General features: G+C 54.3%; 1 protein-coding gene across 3 annotated transcripts in view; it reads left to right on the top strand.

Annotated features, from left to right (window-relative positions):
* Nucleotides 1-18,726, top strand: part of FARP2 (FERM, ARH/RhoGEF and pleckstrin domain protein 2) — a 110,200-nt gene extending 91,474 nt beyond the window's left edge. For 2 of the 3 annotated variants that reach the window (XM_023642785.2, XM_023642784.2), the window contains 10 exons: nucleotides 3,415-3,652; nucleotides 6,175-6,305; nucleotides 9,922-9,990; nucleotides 10,621-10,710; nucleotides 14,418-14,500; nucleotides 15,454-15,572; nucleotides 15,897-16,060; nucleotides 17,339-17,446; nucleotides 17,683-17,834; nucleotides 18,106-18,726. In XM_023642785.2, the coding sequence (XP_023498553.1) occupies nucleotides 3,415-3,652; nucleotides 6,175-6,305; nucleotides 9,922-9,990; nucleotides 10,621-10,710; nucleotides 14,418-14,500; nucleotides 15,454-15,572; nucleotides 15,897-16,060; nucleotides 17,339-17,446; nucleotides 17,683-17,834; nucleotides 18,106-18,175 (1,224 nt within the window). In that variant the 3' untranslated portion in view covers nucleotides 18,176-18,726. Of the gene's footprint in view, nucleotides 1-3,414; nucleotides 3,653-6,174; nucleotides 6,306-9,921; nucleotides 9,991-10,620; nucleotides 10,711-14,186; nucleotides 14,501-15,453; nucleotides 15,573-15,896; nucleotides 16,061-17,338; nucleotides 17,447-17,682; nucleotides 17,835-18,105 lie in introns of all 3 variants that reach the window. The other variant, XM_070270755.1, reaches the window with a different exon arrangement.
* Nucleotides 18,727-18,891: the final 165 nt, after the last annotated feature.

An 18,891-nucleotide genomic window follows, 5' to 3' on the forward strand; every position in this document is an offset into this window, starting at 1 on the left:
CAGCATTCCCTTCAGAGCAGCATTCCTGTCAGCAGTGTTCCCCTCAGGACAGAGTTCTCCTCAGAGCTGCATTTCCCTCAGACAGCATTGTCCTCAGAGCAGCATTCTTATCAGACCAGCTTTCCCCTCAGAGCATCATTCCCATCAGGACAGCCTTCAGTCTACACAGCTTTTCCCTCAGGACAGAATTCCCCTAAGGACGGCTTCCCCTTCAGGATAGCTCTACCCTCAGAGCAACACTCACCTCAGGACAGCTTCCTCTCAGAACAGCATTCCCATCCGGACTGCATTCCTATCAGGACAGTATTTCCCTCAGGCCGATGTTCCCCTGAGGATAGCATTCCCCTCAGAGCAGCATTCCATTCAGGACAATGTTCTCCTCAGGACCTCATTCCCCTCAGAACAGTTTTTCCTAGACAGAGTTCCCCTCAGGTCAGTATTCCCTTCAGAACAGCATTCCCCTCAGAACAGTGTACCTCTCAGCCTTCTATTCAGAACACCTTTCCCCTCAGGACAGCATCCCCTCAGAGCTGCATTACTCTTGGGACAGCGTTCCACTCATGACAGCGTTTCCCTCAAAAGACTCCTCAGGACAGCCTTTCCCTCACAACAGCATTTCCCTCAAGAAAGTGTTCCGTGGGCCGGCCCCGTGGCCGAGTGGTTAAGTTTGCACACTCCGCTTCAGCGGCCCAGAGTTTCGCTGGTTCGGATCCTGGGCCGGACATGGCACTGCTCAGCAGGCCGTGTTGAGGTGGCGTCCCATACGGCACAACCAGAGGCACTCACAACTAGAATATACAACTATGTACCAGGAGGCCTTGGGGAGAAGAAGAAGAAGAAAAAAAAAAGAAAGATTGGCAACATACGTTAGCACAGGTGCCAATCTTTAAAAAAAAGAAAAGAAACAAAGACAGTGTTCCTATCCAGACAGTGATCCCCTCTGAGCAACATTCACCTCAGAGTTACCTTTAGGTAATCATTCTCCTCAGGTCAGTATTTCCCTCAGGACAGGGCATTGTTCCTCTCAACAGTGTTTTCTCATGGCAGAGTTCCCCTCAGACAGCATTTCTGCAAGACAAGTGTTCCACTCAGGACAGTGTTCCCCTCAGAGCCGTACTCTCCTCACGACAGTGGCCCCTCAGAACAGTATCCTCCTCAGGGCAGTGTTCCCATCAGAGTGACAACCCCTCAGGACAGGCTTTTCCTCAGGAGACTCTCCCTCAGTAAACTGTCTCCCTAAGGACATGTCCTCCTCAGAGCAGCGTACTCCTCAGAGCATCAATCTTCTCAAAGCAGCATCCCCTGCAAGACATCATTCCCATCAGAAAGGCACTCCCTTCAGGCCAGAGCTCCCCTCATACTAGCATTCCCCTCAGAACATTGTTCCCCTCAGGACAGCATTCCCCACAGGATGGCGTTCTCCTCAGGACAGCATTCCTCTCAGACAGCATTCCCCCAAGACCATTGCTCCCCTCAGGACAGTGTCCCCCTCAAAGCAGCGTTCTCTCAGGACAGCATCCTCTCAGAGCAGTGTTTGCCTGAGAACAGCATTCCTTTCAGATAATCATTCCCTTTAGGAGAGGATTTCTGTCAGGACAGTGATTTCCCTCAGAGCAACATTCCCTGAGGACAGCTTTCCCCTCAGAGTAAGGAGCCCCAAGGACAGTGTTCCTCTCAAGGCAGGGTTCCCCTCAGCTAGCGTTCCCCTCAGAGCATAGTTCCCACCAGCAAAGTGTGACCCTCAGAGCAGCGTCAGAGTGTGCTGAGTTGGCGCTCCTGACGTCTCTCTGTGATTCACAATGGGACATGAGCCTCCAGCTGACCCACGTGCAGATGCTGCTCTTGCTGGGTGCTGCAGCCTGGAGACGGCTGTGCGGAGCCTGTCTAGGTTGATGTTGGGGTTTGTTTCCACTCACCTGCTAGGCTCATAGTTCAGGTGTTTTCCTTGGATGGGCTTGAGCTCTGTGAAGGGACTGTGCCAAGGAAAGTGCAAATGGAGTGACTCTGGGTAGCCCAGGTCAGCCACGTGGGGAAGCGAGATGTCCCTTTGTTAGGACCAGTTGTCACAGGGTTGGAGTCAACAGGGCCAGTTGTGCTTTTGCTGTTCAGAGATCTTACTCTTGCTAAACAGACCTGGGACAGGCCTTCCCCCCGGGGGGTTCCCTCGGGGCGTCCTTGCAGCATCCTTCCCGGAGACTCTGGAGCACCCCCACCGCTTGCATCACTCCCGTCTCTCAAGCCCTCGCCAACAAGTCCACTCGCTGGGCTGGCTGCCGCCTCCATCCCAGGCCTGTCCCGCCTTCTCCTCTATCCAGCCAGACTCTAGACACTCTTCTAGGCCCCATTTCATTCCTAGAAGCCCGAGGGGCCCACAGGATCGCTCAGTTCTGACTTCAGATAGCCCCACTTGAAGAGCTCCATCCTGCTCAGAGGCCCCTTCCTTACCCTGACACTTACCGGGTTTTCTGAGCCAGGTGGTTAATTAGTAAGTTCTGCCTATCCCAAAAGCACTTGCACGAATTTAAAATCAAAATATATACAAATCTGTTTGATTGAGCTTACCATACATACCACACAGGTCATCTGTAATGTTCATTAAAACAAACCGATTTAATATTAAAACCCTCCAGGGGGCCAGCCCGGTGGCACAGCGGTTAAGTTTACATGTTCCGCTTTGGTGGCCCAGGGTTCACCGGTTCAGACCCCAGGTACGGACATGGCACTGCTCAGCAAAAAAGCCACGCTGTGGTAGGCGTCCCACACATAAAGTAGAGGGAGATAGGCATGGATGTTAGCTCAGGGCCAGTCTTCCTCAAAAAGAAAATATATATATATATTAAAACCCTCCAAAAGGTAAGGTTAGCAGAGTTTAATCCAGCTGTGTGACACTCGGAATCCACACACACGTCCCTTTGATTTGGGTAAACCGTCCGGAGGGACTGTGCTCCCTCTTCGATAACTGGGTCGGGCGGCCGCTCTGCTCCACTCTGGAGTGTGGGTGAGACCCGGGGCAGCCTCCGCAGCGCTCACTCGCTGTGTCACATGCAGCGAGCGGCAGCCCTCTCAGCCTCAGTCCTTCATCTGTAAAGTGGGGACAGAGCCCCGTGAGCACTCACCGCATGAGCCGGGGGGTCCATCAGCGGTGGGCGTAGTGCTGGCGGCTGGGGACAAGCCCCTGCCCTCCCATCTGGAGCGAGGTTTGGTCGAGGTGGAGTCTCAGACGGGGCAGAGCCAACTCTGTGGAAGCTGGAAAGCCCCAGCTCTCGTACGCTGGGCCGTTCTCTGTTCTGCCCGCTGGCATTTCCAGCCAGGTGTGACGTCCACACTGGGCATGCCGTCCAGACAGGCCGCTCACCAACTGGACCCCCCTCCCACATCTGCTAACCTAAAGGCCCCCCTTTTGTACCTCAACAGGAGTTTACCAGCTACTTCCAAAGGCATGATGAGGTCCTGACAGAACTGGAAAAGGCCACGAAACGCTCTAAGAAGCTAGAGATGGTGTACAAAGAGTTTGAGCTCCAGAAGGTCTGCTACTTGCCTCTCAACACGTTCCTACTGAAGCCCATCCAGCGACTGGTGCACTACCGCCTGCTGCTGAGCCGGCTCTGTGGGCACTACGTGCCCGGGCACCGTGACCACGCCGACTGCCGCGGTGAGTGCGGGCGCCGAGTCCTGTCTCTCAGGCTGCCGCGGCTGTGTGGTTAGGAGCCGTACGGCCAAGTCTGGAAGCTGGTGTGGCTTTCTGCTAGGAGCTAGTGTGGCTCGGTGCTGGAAGCTGGCGTGGCCATGTGCCTACTACGAAGCCTGCATCCAACGGCTAGAAGCCCGCGTGGGTAGGAGGCAGGGGCAACTTTGGCTTCCTTAACTGGGAGGCGTGGGGTGCGCTGGCCGCTGCCCTCCCCTGCCCCTCCTGCCGATGGAGGAGGGCAGGACCCGAACCTGTCCTTCAACTCCACCTCCCCAGGGTGAGGCCCTTCTCTGCTCCAAATCTCAACAGCAGAGAGAAGGACTCCAATTACCCTGGAGTGGTCACAGGGAGTGCACACTGATCAGGGTGGCCTTCTGCTGCAAGGGGTCCCCCCATAGCCCCCTGGAGGGGTTGGAGTACTGGGGGGTGGAGTGCCACTCTCAGAGTGACCTGCTGCCTGTGGGCATTTCTGTCCTGGAAGCCTTGGATCTAAAACTCAAATATTTGGGCCACGGTGGCCTGTTTGAAGTTTCTCACATAGATGGACTTTGTCATTTTTTGTGTTAAAGGGGCGAAAAAATAAACCCTGACCTTTATAACCTACAAATATGACTTCTAGTTGTACTGTAAATTTAGTGCAGGAAATTACTGTCTATCAGGTTTTCATAAGTAAATTTACCATTGTCATTAAAAGCATAAGATGGAAGACTATTCAGCATTTCCTTCTAGCCGGTCTCCCATAGTCATAAATGGGTGCAAATAAGATGCTTTCTGATGTACAAGAAACAAAATGGATCACACTATGCTGACAACTCTCTTCCTCTTCATTCTAAAAGCAAGTATTTCGTGTGTGCTAAAAAGGAGAGGACAAAATTGTCGGAAGTGTTTCCAAGCATTTTAAGGGAAATATGAAATCAGTGTAGCACACTTAAAATGCTCCCCATTGTCAGCCTTCTCCTGAAGTCCCTGCGGGGTGGGGCAGTGCAGGCGGCAGTGACCTGGGCTCCAAGCCATCAGGGGAGGCCATGCCGAGTGGAGAGGGTCGGGCACACCCGCTGCTGTCAGGCTCCTCATCAGGAAAACCTGTCTCACAGGCTGATGCAAAAACTGACTGAGGCTACATTTCTGAAGGTGCTTCGTAAACTGTCAGCACAATGCGATGTGACAGCCGAGACTGGTTTGCATCAGACCCCAGCCGTCTGCCAATGGTTAGGAGAGCCCAGGGGATGAAGTGCACCCTCAGCTGATGACAGCAGTTGGTGCCCCGCCCCCACCCACTCCCCCGCCTCAGAAAAAGGCCCCTTGGGGTGCAGATGTTACCAGCCCTCTTGGTCTTCCCAAGAGCTTGAGCTTGAACTTGTTGGACAAAAGGGAGTACCTTTAGGTTGGGGCCTAGAGAGGGTGGCCTTGCATTTGTATTTTATCATTCAGTCAATAAGGGTTTCCCGGGGCAGTGCCTGGCACTGGCCAGGTGCTAAGTGTGTGTTGACAGTCTGTCAACATCATGCTGGTCCCATGGAGTCCCAGGCACAGGTGGTACTATGGACATCAGTCTGGCATAGGTCTAAAGTGCGTCCCCAGCTTACAGCAGCTTCCAGTGCCAACCCCAGTGCAATGCGGAGCCCATGCGGTGACCTTCCAGCCCTGCACTCCGTGCACACATCATCCAAGGGCAGGGTAGCACTGAGTGCTGTCCAGGGGCACACGTGGGGCCAGGCAGCCTGCAGTGAGCAAGCAGAGCAAAGCGAGTCTCTACCCAACTGCGTGTCCAGGAGGAGGGGCTCAGACTTCAGCTGGACCCTGAGGGGTGGTGAGGCCCGGCCCGGGTGGGAGCTCAGGAGTCTGCACAGAGCCGACTCCAGTGTCAGCACCTGAGGCAGCATCACTGAGGCTCTGACAACGTGTCGTTTATGAAGGAAGAACTCATCTTTCCGTGTGCCCTTATCTGACTTTATCCTCTCAAAGCTGTGAGGCCGGTGTCAGCTCCACTGGAGAAATGAGACTTGCCAGGGCGAGAGCTGAAAAGGAGGGCGGAGCTGCGTGAGGGCAGCGTCTCCTGCTGTAGTTGTTGGGACCGTGAGGTGCTGTGGCCAGGCTGTCAGTGGGAGTCCTGATAAAAAGATAGCAGGGTGTGGGGCCAGCCTGGTGGCGTAGTGGTTAAGTTCATGCACACTGCTTCAGCAGCTGGGGTTTGTGGGTTTGCATACCAGGCGTGGACCTACACACCGCTCATGAAGCCAGGCTGTGGCAGCCGTCCCACATACAAAATAGAGGAAGGTTGGCACAGATGTTACTGCAGGGCGAATCTTCCTCAAGCAAAAAGAGGAAGATTGGCAATGAATATTAGCTCAGGGCAAATTTTCCTCTGCAAAAAAAAATAAAGTAAAATGCCAGTTCCTGTCACAAAGTGGTGGGTGAAGGGTTTTTTCTGCGCCGCGCCTGGCCCAGCTGCCTGAGCACCTATCCTGAGGGTTCTCTCCATGCAGACGCCCTCAAGGCCATCACAGAAGTGACATCCACACTCCAGCACAGCCTCGTCCGGCTGGAGAATCTCCAGAAGCTGACAGAGCTCCAGAGGGACCTGGTCGGCATTGAGAACCTCATCACTCCCGGCAGGGTGAGTCACTTGGTTTGAGAAAGTTTTTTGAGCTGGGTACTTCATTGTTTTTGAGATATAATTCTCCTACCACAGAATTCGCACTTTCACAGTGTGCAATTCAGTGGTTGTTAGTATATCCACAAGGTTGTGCAACCATCACCACTATCCCATTTCAGAACACTTTCATCCCCCATATCTGTCAGCAGTCACTCCCTGTCCCCCTGCCCAGTCCCTAGCAGCTACTACTCTACTTTCTGTCTCTTTGGATTTGCCTATTCTGGACATTTCATATGAATGGCGTCTTACAGGATGTGGCTTTTGTGTCTCACTTCTTTCACTCAGCGTCATGTTTTCAAGGTTCGTGCCCATTGTGGCATGAGTGGGCGCTTCCTTCCTTTTCGTGGCAGAACAGTATTCCATTCTCTGGATATACCGTTTCTTGTATATCCATCCATCTGCTGATGGACACTTGAGTTGTTTCTACTTGTTGGCAATTGTGAATAATGCTGCTGTGAACATTCGTGTGCAAGTCCGTGTGTGGACGTATGTTTTCAGTTCTCCTGAGTACATCCCTAAGAGTGGGCTTGCTGGGTCATGTGGTAACTCTATGTTTAACATTTTGAGGAGCTGCCATTTTCCAGTGACTGCACCATTTTCCATTCCTGCCAGGAGTGTATGAGAGTTCCAGTTTCTCCATATCTCAGCTGATTCTAGCCATCCTTGTGTAGGTAGTGGGGTCTCATTGTGATTTGCATTTCCCTGATGGCTAACGACAAGCATCTTTTCATGTGTTTATTGGCCATTTGTGCCTTCTTTAGAGAAATGCCTATTCAGGTCCTTTCCCACCTTTTAACTGGGTTGTTTGTCCTTCCACTATTGTCATGAGATTCTTTATCTACTCTGGATACCAGACTTACCAGAATAGGACTTGCAAATATGTTTTCCCATTTTGTGGGTTATCTTTTCACTTTCTTGTGGGTATCATTTACAATCCAAAAGTTTTTAATTTCGGTGAAGTCCAATTTACCTATTTTTTCTTTGGTTGCTTGTGCTTTAGGTGTCAAAGCTAAGAAACCATTCCCTAATCCAAGGTATGAAGGTTTAACCCTACGTTTTCTTGTAAAAGTTTTATGTTTTAACCCTCACATTTAGATTTGATCCATTTTGAGTTGTTTTGTGGATGGTGTGAGGTGGGGGTCCAACTTCATCCTTTTCCATGTAGATGTCCCATTGGCCCAGCACCATTTGTTGAATTGTCTTTGCACCCTGATCAAAAACAATGGGCCTTCGATGTCTGGGTTTATTTTTGAACCCTCATTTCTGTTCCGTGGGTCTGTATGTCTACTGGGCTGCTTACTTTCTGTCACTAATGCCCTTTGCTTTGAACTCAGTACTGTCAACATACAAAACCTGCTTTAAGGGTTGCATGGGGCTGTTTCCTGTGTCAACACAAGCTTACACATATTAGTGTGTGGGTGTCCAAGTCACGTTTCTGTGTTAACCTCGTGAGAAGAAGGTATGCAGAACGTGGACCATGAGCTGAGAGAGAGGCGCTAGACTCAAACACACAGGGAGGCCTGCTCCTGGGGCCAGGGCTTCAAGCGGGTGCCAGGACGGCTCCCTCTCACCCGCTCCTCGCCCCCTGGCTCTGGTGGTGCTGCGGGCTGGGACTCTGGGAGGGGCTGGGGCTCTTGTTACACACATGTTTCTCTTAGTGCCCCGCGCAGTGGCCCAGGGAACTGTCACTAAAGGGACAAATAAACGAGAGGAGCCTCCTAGAGCAGGGGTTCGGGGTGGGCTCGGGAGCCCAGGCTTGAGTTCAGGTCTCCACGGCCGGCCACGGGGCCTGGGCAGGCTGCTCCACCTGTGACATGGGGGATCGGGGCTTCACAAGGGGACGGACGTCAGCTGCTCGACCCAGGGCCTTGCTGTGTAAATGCTTGCTGCCATAATTATGGTTACTAGTCAAAGTCTCTGAAGTCCTGTCTTGATAAACCAGGGCTCCTGGTCTCCCTAAGTTAAATAAGTGCATCAGTCAGAGACAGAAGCCACACCAGTTATTTGAGCAGGGGAACTTAAGAGCAAGGATTGTTCACTGGGTAGAAAGTTGATAATAAAGTTGATAATAAGGCAGCAAAGGGGGAGAAGAAGTGTAAAGTATCAAGGAGGCAGAACTGCGAGAAGCAGGCCCCACCGAGGGCTGGGAACACAGGCCTGGCCAGGGCCCCGCCAATGCTCCCAGCTCAGCAGAGGGGCCCAGCTCAGCAGGAAGGCACTGCGGGCCTGAGCTGCTGGAGGAGGGAACGCTGCTCCCTGGTCCTGGGGTCTCTGTGGGGTGGTGAAGCTGGCTCTGCGAGGGCAGGAAAACCATGAACTGGATTCACGCTCGCAGGAAGGGACGGCTGTGAAGTGCTGTTCTAGCCTCGAGGCCCCATCGCCAGTGGGAGCAGCCAGCTCCCCGGGCCCCAGAGCAGGGCTGGGAGGCGGGTTTGCCGCGAGCTCAGCAACCAGCCCAGTCCAGTTGTGCAAGAGGGTTTGTGCGGCGTGAGGGCGTGCCTTCCTGCCTTTGCGGAGCTGACATTTTGGTTGGGCTGTTCCCATCCTGCCACGTCCGTGAGGGTTACCGTATAAAGGTGTTTTTATGCCTTCACTCAGCTCACTTGAGAGCGTCTCAGGCTGGCATCCTCTGGCATGTTCTCAGGGCACGAAGCCAGGCTCCTACTTGTCTGAAGGGAACAAAGATGGTAGAAGTGTCTCCAGAAATAGTCCAAACCGGAATCCTTTGGGATGCCCAGGACACTCACTGCCCACCATCAGTGCAGGCGGTTAGGGACCTGTCTGCTGTCCGTGTCCTCAGAGGCAGAGCTCAGGGTCTGGACAGGTGATGCTCGGGCACCGACGGGGAAGCATGAGGATGTCCCCGGAGTCCTGGTAGAGCAGCAGGCGCTGGAGGGAGAGGCAGAACCTTCCCCTCTACCTCTGGGGTCTCCCCTCCTCTCTCCATGAAGGACAGCCCAGCCCACAGCATGGAGGCTCCTCCTGCAGCCTCAGCCCAGCTGGAACCTCTCACGCCCTTGGGTGGTCAAGCCTTTGTGGTGTGGAACCCTTGTTCAAACGCCAATGCCAGGCGGCAGCTAACACAATCACCTGTTCCCCTTTGGTGGGAACCGGGTGTTCCTACCTCCTCCCTCCCGTTCTCAAGCTGCTCCCACCCAGTGTTTTCAAAGCTGAACTCAGATGTCATCTCCTTGGCTGTACCTTCCAGAAGCCTCCCCTCAACAGGAACAATACCCTTTGCTTTACATGGTGGCCCTCAGTTTAGCCGGGCCTGTTGCGAGACGAGGCTGCAGGTGCCCAGCGGATGGTTTGGGGACTGCGTTAACTGGCACCCAGACAGGACTTGAGTGTCCGAGGGGAGCAGGCAGGAGGCGGAAGGTTGGAAAGGCATGAAGGGTCCTTGGGCATCTGGACAGGAGGGCACTGTTAAGGGTCAGATGGGGCCTGCGAGGGGGTCATCCAGAGGAACTCAGAGAAGCAGAAATGGTGCCGTGAGCCCGCCCGGCTCTCGGCCCGCCAGTGTGCCATCTGCCGAGGCGGCCCTGGGCCAGCACCAAGGAGCGCGTCTCTCTTTCAGGAGTTCATCCGTGAGGGCTGCCTCCACAAGCTCACCAGGAAGGGCCTGCAGCAGAGGATGTTCTTCCTGGTAGGTGGACTGGGCGGCGGTTCTGCGGGGGGCTGTGCCCACCATGCTCTGCTTCAGGTGGGTGGCCTCAAAGTCAGAAGGAGCCAGGTGAGGGTCGCAGAGAACATTCCTGGGCCGGCACCTGCCTTGTTCTGGGCTCTGGGCATCTGTCTGCAGGCTGAGAAAAATCCGGAAGATGAAAAGTCCACGCACCTTTGGCTGCAGGAACGTTCTTCTTGTGCTGAGTGGCCAGTTCACAGGGTCTTACTCGCATGCCCAGGAGGACTGGCTTTGACCCTGGGAGCCGAGGCCCTCTCAGCAAGTCCCTGCTGCCAGGTTCCCTTGTATCAGCTCCCTTCCTCGCGGCCAGTTAGGAGATTGAAACCGGAGCCATCCTGGATGAGGGGTAACTCCAGCTGGTGGGCACTGGGCACTGGCCCAAGAGGTCTGCTGGTTCATGTGGTTACTAGTTACCTCTGGGCAAAAATGATTGTATGAATGAAATAAAAATCTCTTTTTTGCCAAAAAACTCCAGCAAGCCAAACAGATCTGATAACCACATAAGGGCCCTTGAAGTTGGTCTAATAAGATGTTGAAACCTTGTTACTTGCTTTTAAAATTTGTCTGTCTAATAAGCTTCCCATCTGTCAGTTCTCAGATATGTTGCTGTACACAAGCAAAGGTGTCTCGGGGACCAGCCACTTCCGGATCCGGGGCCTCCTTCCGCTCCGCGGCATGCTGGTGAGTGCCGAGCTGAGGCAGGGCCCGACAGTGGTTCACGGGCAACCATACAAGCCCCTGCTGGGCTATCTGTGCTGCTTCAACCTGTTGTGGTTTCTGTCCTTGGGCCCTACCTGCAGCCACGGGAGCCCTTCCAGGGCCCTGCAGACCCTGCCCCCGCAGGACAAAGGCCCCGCTCACCTGTCCAACGTCCTTCTGGAACCTGCCTGCCGCTCCCCCAGGGAGCACTGTCCTTTGGTGGGAAACACAACCCAAGACTCCACGGGGTGCTGGGCCACTCTGCTGCTGGAGGAGGGGGGGCTGACACAGCGTTTGAAAGAGACCTGAACTGCCACTTCTTAATATTGTGGAGTCGTCTTTGATTTTTACTTGTATCTCTTTTTTCTTATACTGACAAGTTTGGTTCTTCGTGGCATCGTAATTATTTCACACACACACACACACCCCTGCACACACACCCAGCTCTGAAATGGTAGGACAAACACCACCGCCGTTAATGAGACGGCGGGCTGTGGTTCAAGGCTGGGCTCAGGGTGGCCCCACTGAGCCTGGCCGGCTGCTTCCCTCCCAGGCGTGCGCGAGGTCCCTCCACCGGAGCCTCATGGGGCCTCTACTCTGCCCTCTCACGTCCACCACATGAAGAGCAACAAGCTCTGTCTCTGCTCTGCTGTTGTGGGCCTGGCTTGCTAGCAGTCCTGCTGCACTGCCAGTGCTCTGTCCACACCACACGCCTGTCAGAGTGTCTCCTTGCCCCCACTGTCACAGGTGCAACGTGACACTTTAATGTTGTCTCTAATGGGCAGAAATTCTTCATTTTAACATGATCCACTTTGTCAGCTTTATCCTTTGCGGTCGGTCCTTTTTGTGGCCTCGTGAAGACACTGTTGGAAGGCCAGCGAGAGACTCTCTCAGAGACAGTGATGCACTCTCCATTTGTCCTCAAGTGTAGATGATCTGTACCCAGCCTGGAACCCACCTTGGGGAATGGTAAAGACAGGAGGCCAAGTTCAGGGTTTTACCATAGAGACGTGCCGTTGGTCCAGAACATCTTACTGCAGCGAGCATCTCTCCCGGCGGCCCACCAGGCCTCCCGTCCAGCTCGGCAGGTGGGCCCGATCCCGCTCTGCCCTGTCGCACTTGGCCCGTCCATCCCCATTACTGCGGCGTTAGAGTGCCCCTCCAGCCCTTTCTCCTTCAAAGTGGTCTTGCCCTCAGACTCCTCGGCACTGCCCCTGCTTCCAGTGGGCGCCAGAGCCTTCAGCACGTGTCTCTAACATTTGGTTCCACTTTTCCAGCTCTCAGCAAGAGGGGGTTGGTTTCAGAGAGCTCTTCTGCCATCATGAAAGCAGACCCCAGCTTGTGTTAAAGTATACTTTTAATATTACGCTTTCATCATAGAAAAAAGTAACTGAAAATGCAGAATGAGAATCCCTCAGGTTTTACTGTTTTACCACCCAGTAAGCAGCGCTGTTGGCATTTGCGGTACAGTGGGGTCCCTTCCACAAGCTGCTTTGTAACCTGGCGATTTGTCACAACTGTCTTCTCACATCCTCGGTGCTTCCACCACCTCACACGGCAGAAATGAGCAGGGGCCTGGGGAGCCGAGCCCCAGTCAACTTACCTAGCTCCCTGGACCAGAACCTTCAGCTACACCTTGTGTTCAGAAATAGAAATAACACCGCCAGGTCTCTGCCTGTCTCCATGCCCTGCATTACGTCCTTGAGGTGAACTTTGAACTGCACTGTCTGCACATAGGCACGCTTGCTCTGGTGGCTCTATTACTGCCGCATCGCTATCCCAGCAGGTGTACCACTTGTTGACCTTCCCACTAAGTGCGTCTGAACCTGCGTCTTGCCCGCGGCCCTGGGGAGCACTGGGTGCTCGGCCCTCACCTCTCCGCCTGGTGAGCAGAGCTCCCTGGGGAGGTCAGTGACGGTGACCAAATGCATCTCCCAGCATTCCTTGCTCCCTCTCCAGGGAGGCCCTCATCTGGTGACCACCACTCACTGGTCTGTGAGCTTTTCATGCACATTTGTGAAACGTTTATAAAGACGCTAGGCAACCCTCACAGGTCACAGCTGCTCTCCCCAGACAGTAATTCATTTTTACTCTGCTGCAGTTTGGTTTTATGGTGTAGAATTAAACTCCATCTGGACAGGGATTGTTTGTCTGCTTCCTAGAACAGCGTCTGAAGGCTCCAACAAATACGTGGAGTGAATTTAGACATTTTATACAGTCAGACCTGTTCCTGTTTCCCTCAGGGTTTCCGTCCTTGGAGTGGGCTCAGAAAGTCCTTCCCCACACCAAGGTTATATTGGCATCTTTTCTTCCAGTACATTTATGGTTTCATTTCTGTCATTTAATAATCAATCTGCCTAAAACTTGTTTTATTGGATGTTACTTGATTAGGATGTAAAGTTTTCTCCACATGTGGTCAGTTTGCCCCTTATTTCTTGAGTCCTTCCTTTTCTCACTGATCTCAGAGGTTGCCTTTATCATATAAGAAGTTCTCATCTTTACACTTGAGATTCTTTCTGGGCACTCTGTGCCGCTTCCGTCCCAGCATCAGTCCACACCCTTCTAATGAGGGTACTGTATGGGACAGTCACTGTGTGGGTGACTAAGGGCCAGTCTTTAGTCATTTTCCTTTTTAAAAAGTTCGTTGCTATTTTCAAGTATGTAATTCTTCCAAATAAATGTTGGAATCATTTGGACAAATTCCTTCAAAAAACACCATTGAGATTTCTATTGAAATTGCATTCAATTTACATATTCACTTACGGAAAGACCAACATCTTGACAACCTTCTCCTGCTGGCCATTGGTCATGTTAATTCCAGGTCTTTTATGTCCAGTGTGAGGCTCAGTGGTCAGCATGCTGTAGGCCCTGCACAGGGAAGCTGTCCATTCTGTGGGGTCATCCGTAACTGGCTGGTCCTGGGGAACAGCCAGCCAGCCCTCATTCCTGACTGTAGAGGGAAGGACGACAGCTCTTGACTTGAGAAAGATAACTTTTATGTTTCTTTACATTCTTTCTTTCTTTCTATGTTCTTCTTTATGGTATCTTTCTTAACTTTATGTTAATGCAGATTCTTTTCTTCTAACTAAGAGATTTTACCAGAAATAACGTGTTGGATTTTAGAAAGGTGTTTTTAGCATGCAGAGAAATGATCACTTTTTCCCCTTGGACTTTGCAAAGGGTGAAATCTGTTAATCAGCTTCCTATCGTCAAACCATCCTTACATTCCTAGAACAATCTTACTTGGTCATGGACAATTTCCTGTCTATACTTTTAGGTTTGATTGAGTAACATTTTATTTTGGAGGTCTTTCATTTAATCACTTATAACTGAGATTAGTAGGTTTTTCTTTGAATCTAAATTTGTTAGGTTTTGGTACCAGGTTTATAAAATGAATTTTCCAACTCTCTTTTTAATAATGAAAATGCTCAACATTTTTTCCTGTGCTTGATTTTCAGCTAATAGTGCTGGATCCACCGGTGAGTAGTTGGGTGCCTGTGGCCCACAGCTCACCCACCTGGGTGGCAGGTGCCATGGCGTGGGGACCCCTTGTGCCTCCTGTAGCCCCTCATAGAGTCAACATAGACTTGGACAGCAAAGAGCTTCCACATCACCTGTGTTGTGCTTCAAGCTTGGGTTCAGCCAGCGCTGCTCCTGGTCCAGGCTTCTGCCTCTTCTCCCACCCACAGGTAGAAGAAAGCGAGAGTGAATGGTCTGTTCCACACTGTTTCACCATTTATGCAGCTCAGAAAACAATGGTGGTAGCAGCCAGGTAAGGGCCTTCCACGCCTGCATCCCAGTGGGCCCTAGGGGCCCTGTCATGACCCAGGGTCCCCTCTTGATTGTGGGAATGTCACAGTCAGGGGATGTGTGCCTCCTTGAAGATTACTTCAAAGTTATGTGACCAAAGGAGCAGCTTCTCCCTTGGGGAAAGTTTGTGACCTTTATGAATGTCCCCACAGACTGGCCATGGTGCTGCTGAGCTGCTCCCTTCACAGTGCTCAACAAGCCTGGGCCTTCAAGGATGGTTGGTCTCCAGGGACATGAGTGTTGGCATCCTCAAGTCAAGGGGAAGAGCCAGCAGGCTAGTGGGAAGATCCTGGTGAGGCAGCCACACCAGGACCCAACCTCACCTGCATTCTGCCCCCAGGGCTGTGCAACACGAGGCCACCCAGGCCACAGCCAGGAGCAAATGGCCGCTTCCCCAACTCCCTGCCTCAGATCAACCTGAAGGAGACCTGAGCACAAAGGCAACAGGGGCAGCCCACCGCAGGCATCAGCACCATGCTGTGCCCTGTCCCTCCCCTAGGGGCTTCCAAAGGAGAAGCATTTCTTCTCCCAGACAGACGTCTAGCTCTCAGCTTCCACTCTGCAGCGTCCTGGCCGGCGTTAGGACACAGGGCACTTAACTCCCACCAGGAAACCTCGGCAGCTTAATCTTGAACCATGAGCCATCTTCTATTTCAGCACCAGAGTCTGAACAAACCTGGTTTCAGGAACAGACTGCCCTATGGAGCCTGTTCCGGCACCGAGGTGCTGCCCTCCCTCCTCTCCTGCCCCGACAGCTCCCAGGGTGCAGGCGGGACCCCAAGCAGCACTCACCACAGTCCTCTGGGCCCATAGGACAGGGTACAAGGGGGGTGGACCAGGCACCCTGGCCTTCTGTCCCCCTCTGAGAGGTGGGGCCCTGCTGAGCCGGCTCTGAGCCTCGGCCCTCCCCTGCAGCACACGGCTGGAAAAGGAGAAGTGGATGCACGACCTGAACACTGCGATTGAAGCAGCCAAGAGTGGTGCTGACGCGTCCCTGGCGCTGCCAGGCAGCATGGTGTGCACTCCACCACACAGTGAGTTCTGGCTGAGACCCCCCCTGTACTTAAGGAAGCGTTTCTGTAAATTGGTTTCCTTGGTGACAGTCTGTCCACTAAGCCCACATGCTCTCCCTTCATGAGGAATGTCCTAGGCTGCGCCCTGGTGGGAGGGTCATGAGCTCCTCTGGCCGAAGCCCCGTATGGTTTTGCTCTGCCTGCTGGTGACAGGGCCCGAAGGTCTCCCCCATCCCCAGGGTCCCAGCCTCTCTGCAGAGCACATGCCCAGACCGAGGTGCCCCTGGCCTCACTCGCCTGGGGGGGTCCTGTCTCCCCTGAGCAGAGTGCTGACTTCTCCTCCAGGATCCTCCGACGAGGTCTCTCTGGAGCAGGAGTCAGAAGAGGACGCGCGCAGTACCCACAGCTCCCTGGAGGGGCAGGGCCAGCACCGGGCCAACACCACAGTGCACGTATGCTGGTACCGGAACACCAGTGTCTCCAGAGCTGACCACATAGCAGCCGTCGAGGTACGGCTGCCATGAGCGCCCTCTCTGCTTCTGCTGGCTGCTGGGGAGGGGACCATGGGGATCCCAGGTGACAGGGCTGGGCCAGGTGCACAGGCCATGGTGAGCTGCCTCCTGCTCTCTCCCAGAAAGAGAAGTTGGACAGGAAGTCGCTTTGGAACATCCCCTTGGGCAGAGCAGTCCAGGGGCTGCCAGGGGTGTAGGGTGAGTCACTCTCAGGGCTTGTGTAACCAGTGAGGGAAACTGAGCCACGTGTGCTGGGAAAAGCCAGGAGGGCAGTGTCCCTGGAGTTCTCTCAAAAGGGCCTGTCACTCTGGGGTTGCTGCTTCCCCTCTGCCACCATGACCAATAGTGGTCACTTTGGGCTCCAGCCGTTTGGTCCTCAGGCTGCCTCCCATTCGGTGTGGCTTTTGAGCTTCTGTCGCACCTATAGGCAGGAATAGCAAAGCTGGGCGGGAATAGGAGAGCTGAATAAGGATGTATTCAGAGCCCCAGCCTCCCCTTTCAGGTGGGGCCTGACACACAGGGCACGTGTGAACGGGAGAGCGTGGCCAGCACGCTGAGACCCATGAGCCTGGGGGAGTGGCCCTGCACATTCCTCAGCCATCCGTGCTGTCCCCTCATCTATCAGCAGGCACAGGGCCGGTGCCCCCTCCAGGGCCTCATGAGCATCAACCCTGACGCAGGCATAAGTGGATCTTGTCCACACATGTACTGAGCCCCATGAGCCTCACCCCAGAGTAAGGGCACAAGGAGACATGTGGTGGCACTGGCCAGGTGGTGAGAGGGGTGCCCGCGAAGCAGTGCTGAGAGGAGGGCAGCCGGGCCGGATGTCTTGTATGGGCGTGAATTTACATGCCTCCCCCCACCCCCCCACCCCCCACCCCCGTTCAAAGGAACCTTCCAGACTTGGCTCTGTGTGGTCTGTACGGTGCCTCCTCTCCCCGCGTCAGGGGATTATGATGGCTGGGGACACCATGTCAGAAAACTGACTTGATGATGCAGAGGGAAAGCCTGGGGCTTGTCTTACTCAGTGCCTGGGACTTCACTCTCCAGGTCGTTTAACATCCTTGTTAGATGGTTAAAACGCTGAGGCACGAGGCTGCTGCTCACGGCAGTGCAGAGGTAAAACAGGCCTCAGCCAAGAGAGCCTGTGGGGTGACCCCCATTCCTGGAGGCGCATGTGCTCCCAGCAGGCCCCAGGAGGCCGGAGCCAGGAGGACAGCTGCCCTGGGGCCTGGGGTCAGGACGCTGACCAACACCCGGCCGCTTCTCTCTCAGAACCAGCTCTCGGGATACCTGCTGAGGAAGTTCAAGAACAGCACCGGCTGGCAGAAGCTCTGGGTGGTCTTCACCAACTTCTGTTTGTTCTTCTACAAAACTCATCAGGTAGGGGGCCTAACTGAGCAGAGGGCAGCTGTGCCCGTGGCACGAGGACAGCCGCCCCTGCTCGCTGGGCCCTCTTCCCATTTTGGTTCAGAGGAGGGTGGTCTTACCATCCTGGGGCCCCCTCGGCCTGTGGGTCCATCTGAGCCTGCTGCCACCGGTCGGTCGGGGGAGCAAGGCGTCAGGGGAGGGCCAGGGCAGCAGGGAGAGCGCCCACACAGCTGTGTGCTGCCTTCCAGGATGACTACCCACTGGCCAGCCTCCCACTGCTGGGCTACAGCGTGAGTGTCCCCAGGGCGGCCGATGGCATCCACAAGGAGCACGTCTTCAAGCTCCAGTTTAAATCCCACATCTACTTCTTCCGGGCCGAGAGCAAGTACACATTTGGGAGGTAATTTTGCAGCAGGGAGCCTGGGCCTGCTGGTGTCCCCTCCAGCCCCCTGCTTCCACCGAGGGCGCCAGAGGCACATTTCCTGGGTTCTGGAAAGGAAGAGCCCAGTACTGCTTCCAGGGTTTTAACTGGACCTTGTTTTGTCCCATTCACTCCATATTTTGGATCATTCTTGGGAAGATATTTGAACACCCAATGGCCTGAAGGCCAGAACATGCCCTGCTTCCCAAGCGGGCATCTGGAGGGTTTTGACGCCCAACCTCTTCTCTAGGTGGATGGAGGTGATTGAGAGAGCCAGCAGCTCGCCCGGGAGGCCCGGGCCCCCGGAGGAAGAGGCATGAAGCCCACATGCCTGGATGAGCAGAGCCGAGGAAGCAGAGCAGGGTCGGCACGTGCCCCAAGACTGCTTGTCCTGAGTCTTCCCACTGGACTGACAGTGGGGGTCCTCACAGTAACATCTGGGAGGGTGTCAGCCCCCGAGACAGTGCAGTCCCTCAGCGCTGTGGGACACTGGGAAGCACACACACCAAGTGGAGACGCCAGGCCCAGTTCAAGTGCAGTGACCAACGCCGGTGCCCGGCTGCCCTCTCCTCCTCCTGAGCAGGGCCTACAACAGGAACCTCGGGGGCCCCCCGCGCACCCTCTTAGGCTGCGCCATCTCTGACATGTGCTGCGCACAGTCCCAGACGCCCTGTCCTTCAGTCTGGGTGAACCAGGGGTTGGGGCACGGCCCTCATGTCACAACAACTGCACGAAAGTCCACAGACGCCTTCTGGTGCCCACCCCACATACCTCTGGAGAAGTGGAAACCAAAGTCCCGCATGGCGCTGGAGGGCGAGGGCCTCTAATTTATGAGCACCTGAGTGTTTCTTAACAATGCAAGTAGACTACACACTCTCTGCATTCGCGCTAACATGCGTGCAGTTAAAATAGAGGGCACTCCCAGCGCGCCACCCTCTTTCAGTCTGGGGTTGCCCCTGCCCGTCTCCTTCCCCTGGGCCACATGCAGTCACCGCGTGCTGTGACGCAGAAGCCGGGAACTGAGCACTCACTGGGG

The sequence above is a fragment of the Equus caballus genome, chromosome 6, assembly GCF_041296265.1.
Source record: "Equus caballus isolate H_3958 breed thoroughbred chromosome 6, TB-T2T, whole genome shotgun sequence".
In the NCBI taxonomy this organism is placed as follows: domain Eukaryota; kingdom Metazoa; phylum Chordata; class Mammalia; order Perissodactyla; family Equidae; genus Equus; species Equus caballus.